Here is a 23,454-nt window from a genome sequence, read left to right on the forward strand (position 1 = left end):
TAGTAAATCAAACTTAGCTTACTGCAACAATTCCTATTAAAAAATTTTACAATTGTGATTTTTACGAGTCTTTAAACAAAGAAAACATATCTAACTTAACCTACCCAACGTAGCAAAATTATACAGGTTACAGGGGGTAAACACTACATCAAAACTGCAGAAACATGGCTGCAACACTGAACGCTTCAAATAATACCAAAAATACAAGTAAATCTCACAAAGAACTAAACAGAGAGGCAACATCTAACTTAACATATACATGATAAGCAACAAACACTTGATCAAGCAGCTGGTACCTGGTCCCTTCCCCGGCCACGGCCTCGGCCTCTTCCCCTTCCACGGCCACGGCCTGAAAAATCAACAAACAAAAAATATACTAAGATGTCCACACCATCAAATAAAAATTATATGAACATGTCCGCTCAGGTAGTCTAGGATGAGAACTCTAAAAGGCTGAAGCAAGAAGGAACAAAAGAGAACAGAGGAAATTAAAAAGACCAGAAAAAACTATGAATTCTAATTTTCTTCTGTTTCTTATGTACCCTGATTTAATAGGAAGCCCCATGTAATGCAAATAGCACAGCAAAATATAGGACTTAAAATCACAAATTCAGTCGATATGCTCGAATAACTTGTATTACTCAAAATGTTATCAGGAAAAACAAAAGTTATAATTTAAGCACTAACAATTTATCTTCATCATCATGAAATCTAAATTTTGTAGACTTGCATGCTTACCACGTGGTGGAGGTGGAGCATCATATTCACCATAGTCATAGTAACCAACTGGCTGCACACCATAGCCTCGTCCTCGTCCTCGTCCCCGAAAAGCATGCCCCCTTGCACGACCACGCCCTCTTCCACCATAGCCACGTCCACCATCCCAACCATCACCATATTCCATACCCCCATTGTAAAATCCTAAGAACAGATTTTGTTCTCATAAGCAGCTTTTACATTTTAAAGAAACCACAACAACAACAACAAAAACAAAAGAGTCCAAGAAAGCATTTATGAAAATTCGAAAACTACGATACAGGCATCTACAGTGAATGAGTGAAACAAAGTACTTAGCAATACCTCTACCCCTGCCCCTTCCACGACCACGCCCTCTTCCTCGTATCCTTGGTGAGCCTTCTACATCAGATCAAATTACAGTCAACATGCTACAAAAACCACACAAGACATTCACTCTTGTGAAGTATTAAAAGAAAAACTTATCAACTCACCTCCTTCCTCATCATATTCATTTAAAGGTTTTACTTGATCAACTGGAAGAGGAGGTTGGTATCTGCATGAGAAAAGAAAAATTAAAATCTTGAAACCAGTGAACATAATTAAAAAGAACTCGATCAATCTCAACGGTGGATCTCCCCACTCCCCCCAGGACTAATATCCCAGTTTCACTCCATGTATAAAATACAGGTCTGATTGTCTGCTTAGATAATGTAACAAACTAACTGAAACACAAGAAAAATTATCTTTTGCCAATTTTAACTAGTGATTTAGCTGCTTGTCTCATACATAAATAGGCCAGTTAAAATACAAGTCATCAAACAACTACATGCAGAGATACAGATGTCATACAATATCACACATATTCTTACCCTGTGGATGACATATCCAATTCTTTCTTTGACAAGGTAATTGTGATCATTGAAACATGGCGAGTAGTCTCCAAACTGGGCAAGTACAACACAAAACCAAAACAATCACTCCCAAACACAGAAATTTAGTATTTGATAAGGTTGCATAGAAGAAACAAAAATCCATACGGAAGAAGGCCTTCTTCTAGTGGTTCCCATGTGTCAGTTATATCAGTTGATCCAATTTGGGTGTTTTGATGCAGACCAACAATCCTTCTCTGAAACAAGGAACAGAACCATCACAACACATGAACATAAGATGAACAAATGCAGGCCAACATATTCCATAAAGATATTGATCCTCCCACCTTGATCAGTTCAGCAATCATTACAGTCTTATTTATTGCACGTCCCATTGCTTTGAGAACAATTTCACTAGATCCTTTCTCCTGTAGAGCAAGATAAAATGTTAAAAAATAGTAAAATATCAGTTGATTCTAGATAAATTGATACTTGAATGGATGGATCATACTAAAAACAAAAGGGAGAAATCCTACCACCAGCAGAAAATCAATGTAAATGATGAAGTACACAAAGAATATAAATATAGAGATAGGCCAAAGCAACAATAAGGAATGAAGATGATTACCCTGACAATATGATAACTTACAGAATATAATTTCTTTTTTCAGAGTCTATGTGAAATGAAAAGTTATCAAGCATCACAAACAAAGTAAAGGATTATCATATTGAGGATTAGTTTGGTATAATCTTAAAAACAGGTGAAAATATTTCTACAGAGATTTGTACATAGCTCTTTTGTTTTATCTCTTACACATCATTCAACGTTCCTGGTGGGTAGTTGGTTTATTTTGGTCACGTTATTATCCTTCTTGGTGGGTACAGTATATAACATTTATAGACGTTGAGTTTGTTTGGGCTGGTTATTTCTTATTTTTGACAAAGGTAGTAAAAAATAAGCTCTAACCAATCCATTAGCTACAACAGGGGTGAGTTCTCTCTTTATCTTCTGTTGTTGTTCCTTCTCAACTGTTGTTACTGTAGGTATCATCTCTTGTACCTTTTATTTTATATATATATATATATATATTGTTTTTCAGACCAAAAAAAAATATACCAGAAAATTTCCTTCACTGATTTTGCAAATTCTTGGTTTTAGTCGTGGTTTTCTACAATTGGTTTGATTGCCATTTGCCAAAAGTTCAACCCCCACCCCTTCTGTTATCATCAGATTCTTTACCTGATAATTGATTGCCAATTCACTGCCGTTTTGGTTTATGATTTTCTCATATTTTCTTATAATCACGTTTCAATTACCTTGTTTCAGATACACATTTGAGTGATCTAGCCACTCCATTCTGTGACACGTGTGTGTGAGAGAAGAGAGAGAGAGAGAAGAGAGAGAGATTTTATTTGTGAACCAAGCGCATCTAATACTAAGGGTTCATTAAAACTTAAATGTTAAAAATCACTGCTCGTTACAATTAATATTCCAAATAAATTTTCAATCCACTAACACACAGCATTAATCCGATTGGACCTACCCTAAGAAAAACGTATCGACATGGAGGCAATAAAATAAACGGCGAGTTTTGGGTTAGACAAAAACATGAAGAGTTATTATTATGTGAAAAAAATGCACGGTAACCTGAAGGAGAGTGGTGGCGTAGGTGATGTAATTCCTCGTCCTTCCTTGAGAAGTAACGCGTATCTCGTTCTCGTTTATAGGGCTCTCTGCCTTGGGCTTCTCTACCCTCTGATACCTATCCATCTAAAATAAAACACAAATTTCAGAAACAGAGAAAAATGAAATCCGAGTATGCTAGGGTTTAGAGAATAATCTCATCTCACATACAACAGTTGTTTTGTCTGGATAAGATGTGATATGATATGGTATGAGCCACTCTCACAGATGACAGAGGCAGGTTTTGGGGATATGGGTGGGAGAGAGAAAGAGGGCGTAACTGCTGTGTTTGTTTTTGCACTCTCTGTGTGGAATAGTATATCTTCATGTTGCGCTCGTATCGCCAAATTAAACCTTCTTCTTTCCCAAAACACAATGGGCTTTTTCCCTTGGGCCTGCCTTTCAATTTGTAACTTACTCTTCAAATTATAATTATGGTATTAGTCTTGGTGGCCTGCACCTAAAGACACTAGCTAATTTCAATAACTTAAGAATCAAATATTAAATTACGTATTTCTAACTCCTAATATAAAAAAAAGCTAACAAAAAAAATCTTTTATTTCCTCAATCAATATCCAATAGGAACTTATTAGTATTTTTAGTCATCCACTGATTAGTATTTGTTTCATGTTATTTAATTACGTAGTCAGTTAACTACATTAAAGATTTTTACAAAAAAAATCGTTTTCTCAAAAAACACAATGAAAATGACAATGACTACTTTATAAATACCTTTACACTTTCGTGCTACCTGAAAGCTATTTTTTTTTTCCTGTATATGAACTAGAAAAATGACAGCATACAGTTGACTGCTAACTCAGATCAAATTTGATTTCTCATGCATCTGTATCTCGAACAAAATCATTTTTTTATACCATTTGTCTTTTAGATGGAAACCACTCCATCCTCAACATCCTTGTTCATATTTAATCTTTCCAGGATCTTTTCAATCATTAAATAATGTTTTAAAACTCAAACCGATAATTAATTAATAAAAGTACTGTTTCACAGATTATTAGTTTAACTACAGTTGAAGCATAGTCATGCTAGTAATAGTTAAATTTATGGTTTTAATGTTATACGCATATTTTAATTGATAAAATCATAAAAAAAATTATGTAAAAAATGCAACGAATTAGAATTTTTATCAATTTTCATCAATTTTAACCGATTCTAGATTAATTCAACATGCTCTTTAACAATTCTCACCAGTTCCGAAATGAGCAATTTTTTCAAAATTAACTGACCGGTTTAACCAGCCAGTCAAATTTGGTTTTTAAAACTATACCAAACACAGTTAATAGCTGAATTCGTATCGTACAGTTCGCTATACTACTTACATTCCCCAGCACAGTTTAGAGTTCATCAGTCCAACAATAGCACTCACCAAGAAATGAACAAGATAAAAAGAGGAGGCACTATGGTAAAATAAAATCATTGAGATGGGAAATAATTACTGATCATGAATATCACACCACCTGGATAGTAAAATTTCGGTAAGCATACATCTAATAATCAAAATTTATAAACTAAACTCAATTTCTGAAACTAATGTGAGAAAAATAAGTAGATTGTCTTCTCTGACATAAACACTTCTTCAAGTGTCACATTTTGTTGGAAATAATTTAAGTTCCACATCGGTTAAAAATAATCCTACATTAGAATATACAAATAAGGGGTAACCCCCCTCATCCCTTAGCTAACTTTTGGAGTTGAGTTAAGTTTCTCACATTATTCATTCTCATATGATATCAAAACTAGTTTTGATCTTAATTAAACTTGTAAATTAATAAGTGAACACACGCTGTCTGTGATTTAAAATATTTTGCGTAGCGTACATATTTATAAACCCAAGTAATATATATATATATTTAACCATTTAAAATATTTACTTGTAAATTAGAAAATATTAGTTTGACTATAGTTTATAAGTAATGTTAATTGAAGAAATTCAAGTATTGATTTAAAATATTAAACAATCAATTAGATAACTTATTTAATATAAAAATATTATGTTAATTTATTATCAAAATTCAAAAATATATGTACCATAATAAAAGTTTGTATGAAAAATAAAATACAAACATAAATTTTTCTTTACATATTAGGATTTTTTACTATTTCATGTTAATAATAACATCCCAGCCAATTTGAACATATATGCATTATATTGGTACTTGATAGTTCTTCTGTCAGCCAGAGGTTGGGACTTGAGTGGAAAGGACATGTAGAACAAAACCAAGGGTATACTGGGTTACAAGTTTACAACTACAGCGTTACAAGGTATATCACTCTCTCATTTGAACATCGAACACTGTAAAGAACTTAATATTGAACAACAAATTTCTGTATAAAAATACATATTCCATTACAAGGAGGTTTAGACTGTAATATTTTCCAACACCCGCATGATCCGCAGGAATAATCCCTTATCCAATTCTGTTCAAAGAGACTCTTTCATTCGGTCGAGTGTCCCTTTCCACTGGAGATATCAACTGTGGCATAGTCATTCCTCCGGAAACAATGATTTCTGCATCAGCATCAAAAGACATGTACACCATAAAATTAGAAGAAATGAAAATAATATTTTAAGAATTTCAACATGCAGAAGCCAAACGACAAAGTTCTAATTTGCATTCATTGAGGATAAACGAATATCATATAGATACAATATCTCTCCATATACATTGTTAACGAGCATAATAGGAGATACATAAACAAGGTACTTGGCAATGAATCAACCGAAAGAGAACCTACCAATGCCTTCTCGAATGGAAAGATTTGGTCTTATAATATCTTTGGAATTAACCAAAAATATATCACCAATATATAGATGATTCGTAGGGACAAAAACACTACAAAGCTCTTCATCTTCATTATCTTTCTGAAATGGAGGAAAAAAGATATAATCAATGGTTAAATATATCAAACAAAGAAGAGAAATTAGTAGTTACTCAGTAGGAGGGGAAAAAAACAACAAAATTCAATGGAGGATACACAATATATTGCGAGATTATACACTAAGTTGCATTGAGATGAACATGAGACAAAATGACAAATAAAAGTCCCCTAATGTTTTACAATAAATTAACTATAAAAAAACACTTCAGTAAAACCATCATTAACAAGGGATGTACTATATGAACTCAATGCAAAACTTGTTAGACTTATACGCTGCTTCAAATCTCAGAGACATAAATAAAAGCATGGGGCATAGAGTAGATACTTGTGTGTTTGGGTAGGAAGTATGGATATCAAATATTAGAACCATATTTTACAGAACTATATTCCCCTCTCTTCAAATGTTACTTTTATGATTACTTAACAGTGATCTAATGAAGGCGAATTAATGTCAAAATGGCAGACATCATAATGTATGTGATATTGATATATGCGTGCATTCCAATTTCCAACTCCATAGATATATTACATTTCATGGCAGTTAATGTGTTATAAATAATAGAAATAGAATCTGATGAACTTTGTCTTATCAAAATAAAGAGAACTGTTGGAATATAAGTGTGAGGTGAAGTCTCATGTTGAATAGGAATAGAAAGGTTGAGCATCATATATGTGAAGATAAGACCCATAAACCTGAACCTTAAGGTTTTAGAATAAAGTGTGATGTCAAGTTCTCTTATGTGGTTGCTCATCACACATATTTAATCAATATAAATAAGAGGTTGGTAAACAAATTTATAGTGACACTACACAGTACCTGTAGAATAACAGTTGATGTAATAAAGCCAAATGCATATTCACCAACACGCGGGTGACGGATAATTGCTACCTCTTTAAAGGCAGTGGTATTTTGATCTGAAAAGGAGATTGTAAAAAAATCATGACAAATGGTTACATCCTTGGTACCAATATTTGAAAATCGTCAATCTATCAAGTATCAACAATAACTCACTGATTGGCAAGACACTCTGGCTTAAAAACAAGGCTGACAGGTAAAATTATGAGGAAAAACAATTTGAAGCATGCCTTCAATCTATATATGAATAGCCTAATCAACCTTATTCAGACCAAATGAGTAACATGACAAAGCTAATGAGTAATAACTAAATTCAATTTATGTACCCAATTCAGTTTAGTGAATTTGCATCAACATATTATCAATACTACCAATTTTTCTACAATCACCATCACCAATTCACCTTAACATTATCACATAACTATTACAAATTCCCAACCAGTACAACACACTCATGATGCCATCATTGCCACAACTATCATCCTTTTAACCTCATTGGCTATAAAACTGGAGAATGCCATAACTGACCTGGGTTTGTTAATTCTTATAGTACATGCTATTTTCCATCATCATAATCATATATTGCTTAAACTGAACAATAAACAGAGGACATTCCGCACTTTGCCATAATTTCATTGGATGCCCCTGAAGGGACCACTTTGCCATAAAAGCTACTTGAAAAGAAGTTATTTTTCCTATTGTTACATCACTATCTACCCAACCTACATGTGGCTTACTGCTCATCCATATGAATTCAGAACCCACCATCAAACTCTTTTATGGCTAAATTCTAATTGGACTATGCAGTTATGTAGAGCATACCTGGAGATATTGCAGCACTGATCTGCTTGGATGCAGAGTATATATGCCTAACAAGGGGCATTCGCTTTATGAACCATTCTCCAATCCAGAAAACAGTGGCTCCCATCCACGACGAAACAAAAACACCAATAAGAAATACAAAAGCTAATGATGTAATAAAACCAAGTCCTGCACCAAAAACGAAGAGCCTTCTCATTTTATACATCACATTCAAAAGAAAGAGTAAGGTCAAGTACCAAGATCCAGATCATCCATTGGAGAGATTAAAATATAAAAGAAGGAAGGAATATAGAAGAGGTTTAGCACCACCAATACTATTTGTGTGTGTTGATAGGGAAAAAAAATAAAGAAAGCAGAGAAGTACAAGAATGAGGGCAATAAGATATCTTCTAAACCATTTAGAGCATAATTGAAATGAGTCCTTCCAGATTAGCCACTAAATTCTGATAACAATAATGCCTTCCTGCTTAATTGGTAAAACCATAGAGTAGTCTATAATCTTTGAACTCTCAAGTTTATGCACTATACAGTAGAACAAAAAAAAAAATCCCTATTTGTAACTTTTGAGGAGGGAAAATATAATTATCAAAGCTGTGTTAATTAAAGGCAAATTAAATTACTCACCAAATACATCTATCCCGAGCCTGGAGTATATTGGACTAAAGAAACCATCAACAAACTGAATAAACCACCATGTAATGAAGAAGGTAACAGCAACTGGAAAAAGAACTACGCTGCAGATTCAAAACTAAATGAATAAGCACACCAACAATGATGATAAAATTTAATCATCTCAATAAGTAGTTTTGTTCATTACCATCCAGTCATAAATTTCTTAGAGACCCAACTCTGGAGAACAAAGCAGCAAGCCTGAAACAAGTGCACAGAATGAGTTAATAGCAAGACAAAAATAGATTTTCTCTTGAAAAAATATGAAACTTTGTAATCTATATATATCACACCAAACAGAAGCACATTAGGAAATCATTGAATTATTGTAAACTTTGACTTCATCATTTAGAACTCCTTATCATAAAAAGGAAGGTTATCATTTTTGTTTGCAAAAAGGCTCACACTAAATCGGACTAGAATTCCAACATCCAGCAGTCATGTGTTCTTTACTCCTTTTCAGGAGGCATCTATAACGCAGGGAAGTGTTATGATCACGTTTCAATTTTTATTTATTTTTTACTTCATATTATAGGTAAGGACATTTTAGGACAACAAAGCAAGGAGCAAATCTTGCCCCTCAGGGCAAATAGCAAGCAAAACCCGCAACACCTTACCAAATAAATTAGAAAATCAACTTCAAGACCCTTATCAGTTAGAACTTTACAGAGACTATTGTTACTGTATTGGTCTCATTCAATTTTGTAAAATAAAAAAAGAAATCAACTTCACGAGAGGTAATGCAAAACAAAATAAAAATTGGACCAAACTCTCCTGCTTAATATTGCTGGAAATTTCTCAAAGCTAAAATTTAAACAAAATCCATTGCTCGTCAAGAGCTGCAAATGCAGATCCCTCGCGTAGTCAACATGATTAATTACAAAACATAAGATTCTTGGTTCAAACGGTTTTTCTACTTTCATTAAGATTACGAGCAAAATGGTCTCAACCCATCATAGCCGTAAAAAACAACAATTTCTCAGCCCATAAAAATATGTTTCTTTCGGAGTTCAATTGACGAGGCTCTTGGTTGACTAGTCGTCTATCGATGTCCACCGAAAACCGAATAAATATATAAAGAAAAAATAAAACGATACCAAGAAGCAAGATCCAACAACCTAGCCCTAATTTAAAGGGGGGGAAAACAATGTAGGAGTTTTGAAAATAAAAAAAAGATAGAAATTAAGTGAAAAAGAAAATGAATTGGACCTTGCGAGTGGAGGAGTTGGGCGAGCTTGGTGGAGACTTGGCTGGGTCTTCGGGATCGTCGCGAGATGCATTTTCCCCTTGACTAAGAGGAATTGACGTTGATTCTTTTTCTTCGGCCATCTTCACTCTTCACACTTTCAGATTCTAACGATAACGATAAAAAAAAATAGTATCAAAAACTTGGCAGATAAAATAGAATAGAATGAGACTGTATTGTCTTGGATACTAAGCAACACTCACTTGCACTGGATAAGTCATAATAAATTGATAAATCTCATTACCTACCAGGTGACGTGGTTTTCGAGGACGTGTCCCTTTTCTCTACGGTTTATTATTATTTTCCTTAATATTTTTTTTTTAATTTTCTAGTCTACATGTAGGCTTTTACTTCCTGTACCCCCTTAAAGACCCTAGTGGACACAAACACCGACCATAACCCCTGCACCACCACTACTGCAACCTTTCTTTTCCCTTCCTCACACCCTCACAAAACAATCCTTTGGAACTAATGATTCTATTCCCAAGCTTAGAAGATAATTTGAAGAAAGAAAGGAAAACCAACAATAGGAAAGATAAAACTGAGTTAATGATTCAATCGTAAGTAAAGTCTCACCTAGTGCCTGCCACATGAGATTTAAATTTAATTTGAACTAAAAAAACCCCACAAAATGCAAAGAGTACCGAAGAAGTTAACACCAGAAAAGAAAAGTGCCTAAGAAGGCTTATCTAACAGCCGTCCAAATATTAAAGTCCATCCATCCAACGATCGTAGCGAACCCAAGCCGCGCCAAGACAGAGATGGCGCCTAGTTTCGCACGTATTAGCATTTGGATCGTTAATTTAAAGTTTAAACACCAAGAGTTAATTGTTATTGTCACGACAGGTTTGATACTTCAATTTTTTAATTAAGATTTAGGATTTAATTCTCGTCTTAAACATTTGCAACTTAAAAATATTATTTTACTCTAAAATAAATTGATTGAATAAAAAATATTAATTGAGTGTCACATAAAAAAAATCTAAATATCTCTTGTTAAAAAAAAATTACGAACCATAATATATAGCAGTGGGTCCCACAGCCAGCTCCTCTCTCAATTACCCGCCACCCAGTTCACAAGTCGCAACCTGTTTGAAATAAATAGAGGGAAATATTCAAAATCAAACCCTAATTTGAAACCCCCTTTCCATCCGCTATATATTGACGCCATTGTCCCTTATCTTACACGCGCCAAACCTGTCTGTTTCACTTCCCATTTCAAAACCCACCAATCCATCACCAGATAACACACAAAAAAAAAAAAAAATGTACGTGGTAAAGAGGGACGGGCGGCAAGAGGCGGTTCACTTCGACAAAATAACCGCGCGCCTCAAGAAGCTTAGTTATGGCCTCAGCGCAGATCACTGCGACGCCGTTTTGGTCTCCCAGAAAGTCTGCGCCGGCGTCTACAAAGGCGTCACCACCAGCCAACTCGACGAGTTGGCCGCCGAAACCGCCGCCGCCATGACCACCAACCATCCCGACTACGCTTGCGTTAGTTCCCTCAAATTTCTATTCCATTTGATGAAATTGTGTGTCTTGGATGGATGGATTATTGTAAGTGATTTTGTTTGTTGTTGCAGTTGGCTGCTAGGATTGCCGTTTCGAATCTGCACAAGAACACCAAGAAATCCTTCTCCGAGACGTGAGTGTGAATGGAAATGATAATTGCGTTTTCTTAATTTGTTTTTGTTAGCGTTGTTTTGTGAGGCTTAAACTTGAAATTGTGGTGGATTCAGGATCAAGATCATGTACTATCATTTTAGTGAGAGATCTGGGCTGAAGGCTCCTCTGATCGCCGATGATGTTTATGAAATGATTATGAAGGTACCTCTTGTGCATTTTAGGGATAAGTTGTTATATGTTCCTCTACTACTATGTGTCCACGGTTCCAATTAATTTTTACGAGAAATAGTTAATAAAATTTGATTATGTGATGTTTATATTGTTTGAGATCACGGTAGTTTGAAACCTTGAAATAATTTCTCGCATTGTAGGTATTCGTTAGGATGTTCAACAGGATTCGTAATTATAAAGAAAGTGTGGGCATTGAGTGTAGATCAGTCTATTAGATGGTCGTTTTTTATTTTTGGTTTAATTACTTATTTTGTCCCCATAGTTACAAAATATTTCCCTTTTAGTCTCTATACTTAAAAATATTTCATTTCAGTTTCTATTATAGGGACTAGAAGAGAGTTTTTGCAGCTATAGGGACAAACAAGTAGTTAAATCTTAATTTTTGTGATTTATTTATGCTTTCAAATGCTTGAAGTTTTTGTTTGGCTGTTGTTTTTTCGTATGTGATGAAATAATCTTTTATTATTATTATTTTTTGTTTGGTTGTAGAATGCTGCTCGTCTAGACAGTGAGATAATCTATGACAGAGACTTTGACTATGATTATTTTGGATTCAAAACCCTTGAGAGGTCTTACCTCTTGAAGGTTCAAGGGAAGGTTGTGGAAAGGCCTCAACACATGTTGATGAGGGTTGCTGTTGGGATTCACAAGGATGACATAGATTCTGCCATCAAAACATACCACATGATGTCTCAACGATGGTTTACTCATGCATCTCCGACACTTTTCAATGCTGGAACACCTAGGCCTCAAGTATGATTACATTTTACCATACCCTTTTGAAATTATTATGTTTTCTGTGTTTTATTTTTGTAATAATGCATTAGCGAATTGATCATTGATGATCTGGGGTCTTATTTAAGCGAGTGTTCATGTGAATTTGCAGCTGAGTAGTTGCTTCCTTGTGTGTATGAAAGATGATAGTATAGAGGGGATATACGAAACTTTGAAGGAGTGTGCTATCATCAGCAAATCAGCTGGAGGAATTGGTGTCTCCATTCATGACATTCGTGCTACAGGCAGTTATATTCGTGGGACAAATGGGACGTCCAATGGCATTGTTCCAATGTTGCGTGTGTTCAATGATACTGCCCGCTATGTTGATCAGGGGGGAGGCAAGAGGAAAGGTAGATTATTTATAAGCAATTCAAATGTTTCATGGCTCCTTGTAAGTTTCTTTTCTTACCTGTATGTATGATTATGCTCTTCTTTTAGGTGCATTTGCTGTGTACTTGGAGCCATGGCATGCTGATATGTTTGAATTCTTGGATTTAAGGAAAAATCATGGGAAGGTATGATTGGCTGGGCTTAATGGTGTGGTAACAATGTACTTTGACTGTCATCAGTGAGTTGTTTTAGCATTATTTGTTCTTATTACCGTGTATTGGTGTTATGTAGGAAGAGCATCGTGCTCGAGATCTGTTTTATGCTCTTTGGGTGCCTGATCTCTTTATGGAAAGAGTTCAGAGCAATGGCCAATGGTCTTTGTTTTGTCCCAGTGAAGCACCAGGTTTGGCTGATTGTTGGGGTGAGAAATTTGAGGAGCTTTATCATCGATATGAAAGAGAAGTAAGTTTGATCTTCACATGCAAATATTGTTGGTCTTTCTTGAAGTGCTTTTACTTGCTAATTATTAGTGCTTTGTTTTTACAAAATATGTCTTATAACATGTAGGGAAAAGCAAAGAAGGTTGTCCAGGCACAGAACCTCTGGTTTGAAATTCTGAAGTCACAGATAGAAACTGGAACCCCTTACATGCTTTTTAAGGTGGAACACTTAGATGTCTTTTACTTTCCCCATGAGATTTTGTATTTATTGTTTTCACCTGTTGAATAAATCCAACATTTTTATTTACACTACTAGGATACTTGCAATAGGAAAAGCAACCAACAGAATCTGGGTACAATTAAATCATCAAACTTGTGTACTGAGATAATTGAGTATTCAAGTCCAACTGAAACTGCTGTGTGCAATCTGGCATCAATTGCACTACCACGATATGTAAGAGAAAAGGTATGAAATCTCTTAGATGCTCCATGTATTGGGCTCACATTATTTGGTTTTGGACCAATTTTTTTTTCCTGATCTAAATATTTTTCTCCTTACTGCAGGGTGTCCCGATGGAGTCTCATCCATCCAAGCTTGTTGGAAGCACAGGCTCTGGAAATCGGTATTTTGACTTTGATAAACTAGCAGAGGTATGGTTCTAGTTAACAAGCAGATATTCTGTGTTTAAACGTATGTCCTTTATCTAATTGACATTATTGTATATAGCCAGACTTGTGATGGTTTTATGCTTGTTTTTCTTTATTATTAATGACAGATTACTGCACTGGTCACAACAAACCTGAACAAAGTAATTGATGTTAATTACTACCCAGTTGAAAATGCAAAACGGTCAAACTTACGGCACAGACCAATTGGTATAGGAGTACAGGGTCTTGCTGATACTTTCATACTACTTGGCATGGCATTTGATTCACCAGAGGTAAATCTACTTCTGAGGCTGCTGTTATATTCGTTGTATTTGTGCTTCAGTCTAATAGTTCACTTGGATATTAATGCAGGCTCAGCAGTTAAACCAGGAGATATTTGAGACTATATACTATCATGCTCTAAAAACTTCATGTGATTTGGCTGCAAAAGAAGGTCCCTATGAGACATATAGTGGTAGTCCTTTAAGCAAGGTATATAAACTTAAGTGTCTTTCACTGCCCTCGGATTGAATTCCTGAGCACAAGTATAATTATACAGCATATATTTTATCTAATGTAGTGTGGAACTCGTATGCACATGCAACTTAAATTTCAAGGTCTATAGTTAGTATACATGAAGATAATTTCTACTTGCTTAGGTGTTTTTTGTATTTCTCAGGGAATTCTTCAGCCAGACATGTGGGGTGTGACTCCCTCTAATCGTTGGGATTGGGATGCACTTCGGGAGATGATATCAAGTAATGGTGCAAGAAATTCACTTCTCGTGGCCCCTATGCCAACTGCATCCACTAGCCAGATTCTTGGAAATAATGAGTGTTTTGAACCATATACTTCAAATATCTACAGTCGTAGAGTTTTAAGGTTTGCTTTTTCGCCCGTGTTATTCTGTCTTGGTGTATTATTTTCCCATGATCCTATCTTATTGGGCAACTGTTTGTTTCTAGTGGTGAATTTGTTGTTGTGAACAAGCATCTTCTTCATGACTTGACTGAAATGGGACTGTGGTCTCCTACATTAAAGAATAAGATTATCTATGAAGATGGCTCTGTTCAGAAAATTCCAGAAATGCCTGCTGTACTGAAGAGTATATACAAGTATGAGATTTATGATTTCTTAATTAACCCGAATTTTTCTTCAATGTATTCACTCTAACTAAATTTTGTTTGAACAGAACTGTTTGGGAGATTAAACAAAGGACATTGGTAGATATGGCTGCTGATCGAGGATGCTACATAGATCAGAGCCAAAGTTTAAATATTCACATGGATCAACCCAACTTTGGAAAGCTGACTTCCTTGCATTTCTATGCATGGTCCAAGGTAGCAACACAGTGCTTTTGCTTGTGTGTGTGAAGCAAGATAAATTTATGTAGGATGTACAAATATATAGTTGGGTTTAAATGTTATATGTTGTCTATTTTGTTTCCTTGGTGATTTACATTATTCTTTACACAGTTGGGGAATTTTAGGCCAAATGTTTGCTGATCAATTTTATGCTTTTTGTTTGGTCATGAAAGGGTCTAAAGACTGGAATGTATTATCTTCGATCGCGAGCTGCAGCCGATGCTATTAAGTTCACCGTTGACACCTCTGCTCTCAAAGTAATAAGAATTCATTATTACGAGATTTTGCTTTCATGTGATTTGCACATTTTTTATGTGAAATATTTTTTTGCTGTGGATGCAGGAAAAATCCAATGTAGAGTATGATGATAATACAAAAATGGCACAGATGGTGTGCTCTTTAACAAACCGTGAAGAGTGCTTAGCTTGTGGGAGTTGAAATGTTTCAAAAGTAATGCTTCTTTAGAGATGGCAAAGATAAATGTTTCAAGATAAATCACGTGTTAATCTATAACTTTCTGAACGATTTCAAAGCTTTGTACATATTTGTCATTAATATCATTTGTATCTTTGCTTATCCTTGTATCAGTTTTATTTACTCACTAATATGTTTTTTATTGTCGATTTTTTTTTAGTGTTTTTTACATTACCATATTTTACATGGTGATATTTTGTTAAATATTTTTATTTGTCAAAATTGCCTTCAAAATTATTGATTGTTTTTACAAATTAACACAATATTTTTTTAACTATTTTTACTCATGTTTTTTGAGAACTTTCTGAAAAAGTTATTCGTTCCATAATCAATCTTGGGATAAATAATATCAATTAATTTTTTAAAATCATTTTAAATTTTATAGTTTTATATTTATATATTTTTTAGATTCCTCTCATTTGATGATTAAATTAACTTTAATCCAAACATGTATTCATATTTAAAGTGTATACAAAATACAGGTATTGGGTTGTGTAGGGCTGTGCAGATTTATTTGAACTGACCTGTAATTGAAGAGGCGGACGGTCAAAGATGGTCAAAGATAACAGCACCGTTGGTTTGGCTTAATGGAAGGGTTTGTAACCCGTAGCCGAGTAATGTGTAACCCCAACAAATATGGAGAAAAAAAATGTCAAATTTGTTAATATTTTGAGAATATGAAAATAATGTTTTAAAAAATTCAATAATTTGCATTTATATTAATTGTATTTAAAAAATCATTCAAAAAACTCATTAAAATTTTTATCTTCATGTAAGTTGATAAAATATGAATAGAATTCTTTAAAAAAAAAAAGCAAAATATGAATATGAAAACAAATACTATAATATTCTACAAATGTCCAAATTGCCATAGAAGGCAAAAGTCGTCCTACATACCAACCAAATAGCTGCAATCGACAAACTCTTCACTTGTAGCCACACCAGACCACCACTTGCTCCTTTCAATCTTTTGACTTTTTATATCAAAACTCAAAATTGTTTTATTCGAATCTTAAGTCAAATTGATTTGGGACGCAAAATCATAGAATGATGTGAGCGTCCAAGAAAATTTATTGGTTAATTAAAAAGAGAAATCTTCATATTTATCTATCTACCAAATTCAAAATTAAAACATTACTTAAAAGAATTTTTTTTAATTGAATTCAATATCATTTAGAATTAAGACATTGTCTTATTGCACATCATATATCATATTTTAACTTAAATATTAAAAAAACCATGATAAGAGATATTGATTTTAATTTATTTATAAAATAATATAAGACTCCTTTTGCCGTAGGCCGTTGTTCCCTATGGCATAGGCTCAAGAATCAAGATTAGTCTTATTTACATTTTAGGGAACAACTATACTATTGCTCCCTACCTAGGCTTGAATTGACCATTCTTCCCCCTAATTCAAAAGTCCACACCCCTCCCCCATTCTTCCTCTCACGTTCTCCTCCTCCCCAACCCAATCCTTCCCTTCCCTTCTTTGCAAACCCAACCCTTCCCTTTTCCACTTCTTTCCTTCCGTTCTATTCTTATGTAACAAAATCATTATTCTTATGATAAAGGGGGCAAAATCTGGTGCACTACAATCATAATTTCATGGAAACGATATTTTTCGAAGAAAAAAGTTCCAACTCTTTGATAAGGGTCAAGTACAATTTTAATGTGATGAATAGTAACTCCCTACATTTTAAGGTGCATTTTTTTAAGTGTTAAATATTATTTTGTATAATAACTTTAAAAAAAAGGCGGTTAAGAAGTGGTCACAAAATGTCTTTTTTTGGTTGAAATTCACATTCTTATATAGCGCTCGTCAGCGAATTGGTCACCCAAATGGCATTGCTTTTCTCAAATTTTTCGAAGGCACGGTGCGGTCTACTTGAGTTACTGCACCCGAGGCATAGAAAAAATTAAAAACAAAAACTTAGGTTGACGTATATTGAATTAAATGATTTGCAGTCGCATATTTTTTCAGATCTGCTGGAGCAATCGAAGGCCATAATTGGTTGTCAAATTCATAATAAAGTATAATTGTATAAATCAATTTGCAAACTTTCCTTTGCACTTGTGCATTGACCTTGAATCGTGCTTATTTATTTATTTGAGTTATTTCAAACAAGCCAAAAACCACGTGCAAGTTGAGCGAAAAGGTGTTCGGCTGTCCAAATTTCAACCACATTTTGTTGTTTTGAGAAAACGCTATATCTTGGTTTGGTAGCATCATACCTGCATTTGATGGACTCGAATGTAGAAACTACACAACTTGCGGGGGCTCTTCCATGGTTAAAAAGTAACGAGACTGATTTTTATTTTTTTTATAATGTACAGTGATGTAATTTAATCTGTATATGAGATGTATGTTATAAGAATGTTTCTTTAAGTGAGAATGAAAATATTTAATTATAAATGAGTGATTAAGATTTTTTTTTTCTTTTTAATTTTGACCATTCATGATTGAAAAGTGATAACTTAGGGTGAAGAGCGATCACATATTTAAATATGTCTACCAACATTTTTAACAAAACTTGACATTTGTGATGTTTTTAGGTCATTGGCTCAATTCTTGGGTGTACCATTTTTTTTGTATTTTCATTAAATTTTATATATATTTTTATAAAAATTAATATTGATTCAATCAAGGCATTCACTAATTCAATCGGATCTAATCAATGATTTAATCTAAAACCAATCATGTTGATTTGGGTTAAACTGGATTAATTACACAATCAATCTAATATAAGAGACTCGGATTGATTAAACCACCAATTCTCAATTCAATCAATTAAATCATGATCAGTCAATTAAAATAATACATAAAACTTTTAAGTATTTTTTTTTGTCTTTTTCTCAAACTACACCTTCTCTCTCCTATCTTTTCTCAACCTGTGTTTTTTTGTAAAATTTCTCAATATACATCATTTTCATGCTCCATTAGAAGGTCGGGTTTGGTCACCCTTACTTCCACATGGGCTTTTTTTAAAAATTAATTTGTATGTTTAAATTTTTATTTTTATTTAAATTATTAAAATAATACAAATATTATATTATATAAATATATTTTTAATTGATTTTTAAAATACTTTTTTAATAAAATAATTTTTTAATAAGAAAATAATATTATTAAATATAATTACTTGTCTTGAATTATTTAATTTATATAAGACATTTTGTAGGTGAACATTTTTTTTTCAATCTGAATTTTGTCTAATAATACATTTGCTTTAGTAAAAAAATTAAAAATTTTAATATTATTATGTTACTAAATATAATTTATTTGTTTATGTAATTAGATTTTTTTAAAAATCATAATACTTTTTGTTTAACAATTTACTTATAGAAAAAAATTATAGTACATTATAAATAAAATACATAAATAATTACATTTGGGTAAGGATAAACTTAAGGCATGTTGGGACAATTATTTTTGTTATGGTTATGTGTACGGGCAAATTTCATTTTTTTTTATTTTCCCGTTAATTTTCAATAACAAATATTATTTTAATAATATTAAATTTTTAAATTTTAATAGAAAAATATTATTTTAATAATATTAAAAGTTTTAAAATTTTTACTAAAGTAAATATATTATTAGAAAAAATTCAAATTAAAAAAATATTCACCTATAAAATGTCTTATATAAATTAAATAATATAAGATAAGTAATTATATTTAATAATATTATTTTCTTATTAAAAAAATATTTTAATAAAAAAATATTTTTAAAATTAATTAGAAATATATTTATATAATATAATATTTGCATTATTTTAATAATTTAAATTAAAATACAAATTTAAATATACAAATTAATTAAAAAAAGTCCCTGGTCGAGGTTTCTAATGTAGCATGGAAATGGTGTATATTGAGAAAATTTTCAAAAAATATGTGTTGAGAAAAAAATAGGAAAGAAAATGTGTAATTTGAAGAAAAAACCTTTTTTTTTTTTTGCTAGAGTATTAATTTATTATGTTACTTTCTATTAAAACAACATACGGTTCTTCTGTTAAAACAATTTTACTCTTTTGAGGACTTGGTTTGTTATACCTCTATCATCTTTATTTATATTTAAATATTACATTATCGTGTTTGATTATAATATATAAGTTAAAATATATATTTTTTATAAATATGATTTCACTTTGTTTTACTCCTTTAATTTATTTTTCTAGTTTTGATTTTGATAAATTTTTAAAAAAACTCTCCAAATCTCCATCACCCATTTAGGAATGATATAGCAGCTTAATCCATAATGGATTAGTATGTTGAGTGTTGATTTATTTAATTAAATTTAAGATTTAATTATTCATTTTATTTCTATAGTTATAAAAAATTTATTTTTTAATTTTTATACTTAAAAATATTTCATTTAAATTTCTATACATATTATTTTTAATTTCTTTTACTTCTTGCTGCATAGATATTTTTTTAAGGATAACCGCAGAGGCTAAAAGGATATCTATAGGAATTAAAAGATATTAAAAATAATACGCGTACAGATTAAAATAGACTAAAAATGATATGTGTAGGCATTAAAATTGATTGTTATAAGTATAAAAACTATAAGGTAAACATTTTACATCTTTTTTGGTTAATAAATATTTTATTATTCTAGATATTAAACGAGTAAATAAACATAATTTTAAACTACGGATAAAATAACACAGTTTAAAAGTTTTAAAATATTTAAATAAAGGTTCCTTTAACATTTTAAAATACTATTACATTTTTGTAATTCAATCGAATGATGAAAAAAAAAATGACGGGAAGAGATCGATATATCAATTTAGGGTGGATTTAAAATCTTAGGTCAAGTCAGAATAAATTATAAAAAATAAAATTAATGAGTTTAATTATATAAATATAAATAAAATAAAATATAAAAATATAATATTTTATTTATAAATTTAATAAATTTTAAAAAATAAGACGATATAAGGACATATTTTCACAGCCATGTAGGTTCGTCATTGTAATAATCAACCTATGAACAGTGCTAGAGGTACTTCAGCTGTGTGATAACTGGTACTTTGATTTGATTTGAACACAGTAAAGTGACGTACTTTTCACTATCATTTGCATGTATCGTTTTTGAGTGGAACGTGACTTTCCTTCCTTCCGTTGTCTAGTGAAACATGATTTATTTTGGGTACAAAAGTAGAACGTGGTTGAAGTCAACAATCCTTTCCTTGACTTTTTACAACATGCTATTATAAAAAAGACTAAATTTCATTAAATTTCTTTCCATATATACCCCTCGTGAAATGTATTCCCTTAGGTTATTCTCATAAGATGTATCCTCAACCATGATATATCATGAGATGTATTACCATCAGTTATTTTCATACATTTATGCTGCTGTACTGGCAGTTGCCCATGATTTAGCCGAATAAAATCATCCAATATATTCCTAAAAAAGAAGAGGAAAAGAAGCTGATTTTTAAAAATTATTAATTTTCTTAATAGAAGTTATTAGCAAGATTAAGTTTCTCATGTATAGATAAGTGTACCTGTTACATTTGTTTTAGCATCTTGGGTAGCGATAAATGTGTAAAAGAAAGAGTGTATTAATAAAGATATTTTTTCCAAAATCAAAAGAGCGATTAGGTTGAAAAAAAAATAAAGGATTTCTAACTAGCTTGTTATCCTAGAACAAAAATTAGGTGGAAAAGCCATTAGAGAGAGTCCGTTGATGATTCTAACTAGCTTTGTTTGACTAAATAGACTTCTTTAATTTTAAATGGAGGAATCTCGAGCATATTTAGAACTCCATAGATCTCGACACCAGGACACCCTATACCCTCTTTTTTTCCAGGAATCTATTTACGGACTAGCTTGTGGTCATGGGTCCATTTTTGTAGAAAATGTCGGTTATAACAATAAATTTAGTTTACTAATTGTAAAACGTTTAATTACTCGAATGTATCAACAGATTCATTTCATCATTTTTTGCTAACGATTCTAACAAAAATCCTTTTATGGGTTATAACAATCATTTTTATTCTCAAATAATATTAGAAGGTTTTGTTGTCGTCGTGGAGATTCTATTTTCCCTACAATTTTGTATATCTTCCTTAAGGGAATTCGAAATCGTAAAATCTTATAATAATTTACGATCAATTCATTCCATTTCCCCCTTTTTCGAAGATAAACTAATATATTTAAATCATGAGTGATATACGAATACCCTATCCTATCCACATGGAAATCTTGGTTCAAATCCTTCGATATTGGATAAAAGATGTCTCTTTCTTTCATTTTTTAAGTTTTTTTTTTCTTATTATTATAATTGGAATAGTATTTTTACTCCAAAAAAATGGATTTCTACTTTTTTTTCAAAAAGTAATACAAGATTTTTTTTGTTCCTATATAATTTATATTCAAAAGAAGTTGTTTTATTGCACTCATATAACTATCTGATTAAATTCTTCAATCTGAATGCGAAAAATAAAAAAAAAAAAAATTCAATAGATATATTCAATTTATTTTCCTACTTTACTACAAAGTACTATAAAGAGAGGGGTATAGCAAATAGTATCAAAAAATTTCTGTCTCAACGAATCGCACTTAGAGATATTGATAACACACATAGAGTTAATGGATATAGGTCTTCTTGTATTAGGGGGACTTTTGATTTTTTCTAGGTTGTGGGATGTGTCCCGTTTATTGTTGTATCATTTTGGATTTAATATAATTTACATTTTTCCAAAAAAAAAGAAGAGGAAAAGAAAATGATCATTATGAAAGTTACGTGAATTATTGAAAAAAAAAAAAAGAAAAAATTTTCAGTATAGCATGTACATATGTACTCATTGTACAATTAAGATAGTTAACATCCCTTTAAAGTGACTTTCACGTTTTATGTTTTTTCAGGTGAATATGTTAAATAAATTACGATAAATTAAAAAAAGATGCTAGGATTCTACGTTAATTATCTAAGTATTATTGAATAATTTTTATAAGAAAAAACCAAGAAACGGTAAATTTTCCATGGTTAAAACTTAAAAAAGAGAGAAGTACTTCTCAAATTATATTGACTTCTCAACTGCTTGAATTCAAATGTACCTATTATTCAGCATAAAAAGAAAATGTCATAGATTGTCATATAAGATGTAAATTGTAAACACCAGGATCTTCTTCATTAGAAGACAAGGCAAAACCGAAAACGTTCAACTTTTTTTTTTCTTCCCTTTTTCGAAAGCATTGTTTTATTGTTTCTAGAAACAGAACTGAATCCGTCAAGGGCGTTTAGGCTGGCAGAGGGCAAACGCAGTTTTACTCATCCATCACCATTTTAACGTTTAACGGCGTGCGGCAGTATCGTTTGACTGGATGAACCGTTGACTATATGTTCCTAAAAAGCTATCCAAACGTTGCAAGTATTAGCAAATATTAATTATTAGTTTTATTAATCTTTTTAGTAAAAAAATTGAATTCGTGTTCGTGGATTTTTATTTATTTATTATTTTTTTAAATCATCTAAACAACTTTATTAGTCCCCTTATTAACAAATGACACATTTTTATGGACATTTCAAACATTTATATAATTCATCTAATTTTTTTAATTTATAACAATAAAAATAGAATTATCATAATGATTAAATTAACATGAAACGTTTTTATTTTATTTAAATGATTAATGCTCTTGTTTGATTTAAGAATTATGTTTTATGTTAATTTATATTTAATGTTGTTGTTTTATTTAAAAACAAATTATCATATTTCTTCACTTTGTTATATTATATTTGTATCTTTCTTTAGTGTTGTATCT

The 23,454-nt window shown here is 31.8% G+C and overlaps 3 protein-coding genes across 6 annotated transcripts; 1 reads left to right on the top strand and 2 right to left on the bottom strand.

Annotated features, from left to right (window-relative positions):
- LOC114410127 (ribonuclease P protein subunit p25-like protein) lies at positions 1-3,622 on the bottom strand. 3 transcript variants are annotated; one of them, XM_028373917.1, is made up of 9 exons: positions 3,463-3,622; positions 3,256-3,378; positions 1,955-2,035; positions 1,776-1,864; positions 1,608-1,682; positions 1,230-1,291; positions 1,081-1,134; positions 739-921; positions 1-349 (listed from the first exon to the last, which is right to left on the bottom strand). In XM_028373917.1, the coding sequence occupies exons 2-9, from the start codon at positions 3,376-3,378 to the stop codon at positions 282-284; spliced, it is 735 nt and encodes a 244-aa protein (XP_028229718.1). In that variant the 5' UTR covers positions 3,463-3,622; the 3' UTR covers positions 1-281. The 3 variants fall into 3 exon arrangements, with proteins under 3 accessions (XP_028229718.1, XP_028229716.1, XP_028229717.1); XM_028373915.1 differs by having other exon boundaries at positions 1,081-1,137; XM_028373916.1 differs by having other exon boundaries at positions 1,081-1,137; positions 3,459-3,621.
- Positions 3,623-5,430: 1,808 nt separating this feature from the next.
- LOC114410128 (protein LIKE COV 2-like) lies at positions 5,431-9,982 on the bottom strand. The gene is made up of 7 exons (XM_028373918.1): positions 9,749-9,982; positions 8,688-8,740; positions 8,495-8,604; positions 7,871-8,038; positions 7,010-7,107; positions 6,049-6,175; positions 5,431-5,821 (listed from the first exon to the last, which is right to left on the bottom strand). Exons 1-7 carry the CDS (start codon positions 9,866-9,868, stop codon positions 5,721-5,723), a joined length of 777 nt encoding a protein of 258 aa, XP_028229719.1. The 5' UTR covers positions 9,869-9,982; the 3' UTR covers positions 5,431-5,720.
- Positions 9,983-10,920: 938 nt separating this feature from the next.
- On the top strand, positions 10,921-16,379 carry LOC114410129 (ribonucleoside-diphosphate reductase large subunit-like). 2 transcript variants are annotated; one of them, XM_028373921.1, is made up of 18 exons: positions 10,921-11,279; positions 11,369-11,430; positions 11,525-11,612; positions 12,132-12,395; positions 12,529-12,769; positions 12,858-12,934; positions 13,041-13,211; positions 13,317-13,409; positions 13,506-13,655; positions 13,754-13,840; positions 13,966-14,130; positions 14,210-14,329; positions 14,517-14,719; positions 14,803-14,952; positions 15,030-15,177; positions 15,375-15,458; positions 15,544-15,651; positions 16,158-16,379. In XM_028373921.1, exons 1-17 carry the CDS (start codon positions 11,052-11,054, stop codon positions 15,637-15,639), a joined length of 2,427 nt encoding a protein of 808 aa, XP_028229722.1. In that variant the 5' UTR covers positions 10,921-11,051; the 3' UTR covers positions 15,640-15,651; positions 16,158-16,379. The 2 variants fall into 2 exon arrangements, with proteins under 2 accessions (XP_028229722.1, XP_028229721.1); XM_028373920.1 differs by lacking the exon at positions 16,158-16,379 and having other exon boundaries at positions 15,544-15,828.
- The last annotated feature ends 7,075 nt before the right edge of the window (positions 16,380-23,454 follow it).

Source organism: Glycine soja, chromosome 4 (assembly GCF_004193775.1).
Source record: "Glycine soja cultivar W05 chromosome 4, ASM419377v2, whole genome shotgun sequence".
Lineage (NCBI taxonomy): Eukaryota > Viridiplantae > Streptophyta > Magnoliopsida > Fabales > Fabaceae > Glycine > Glycine soja.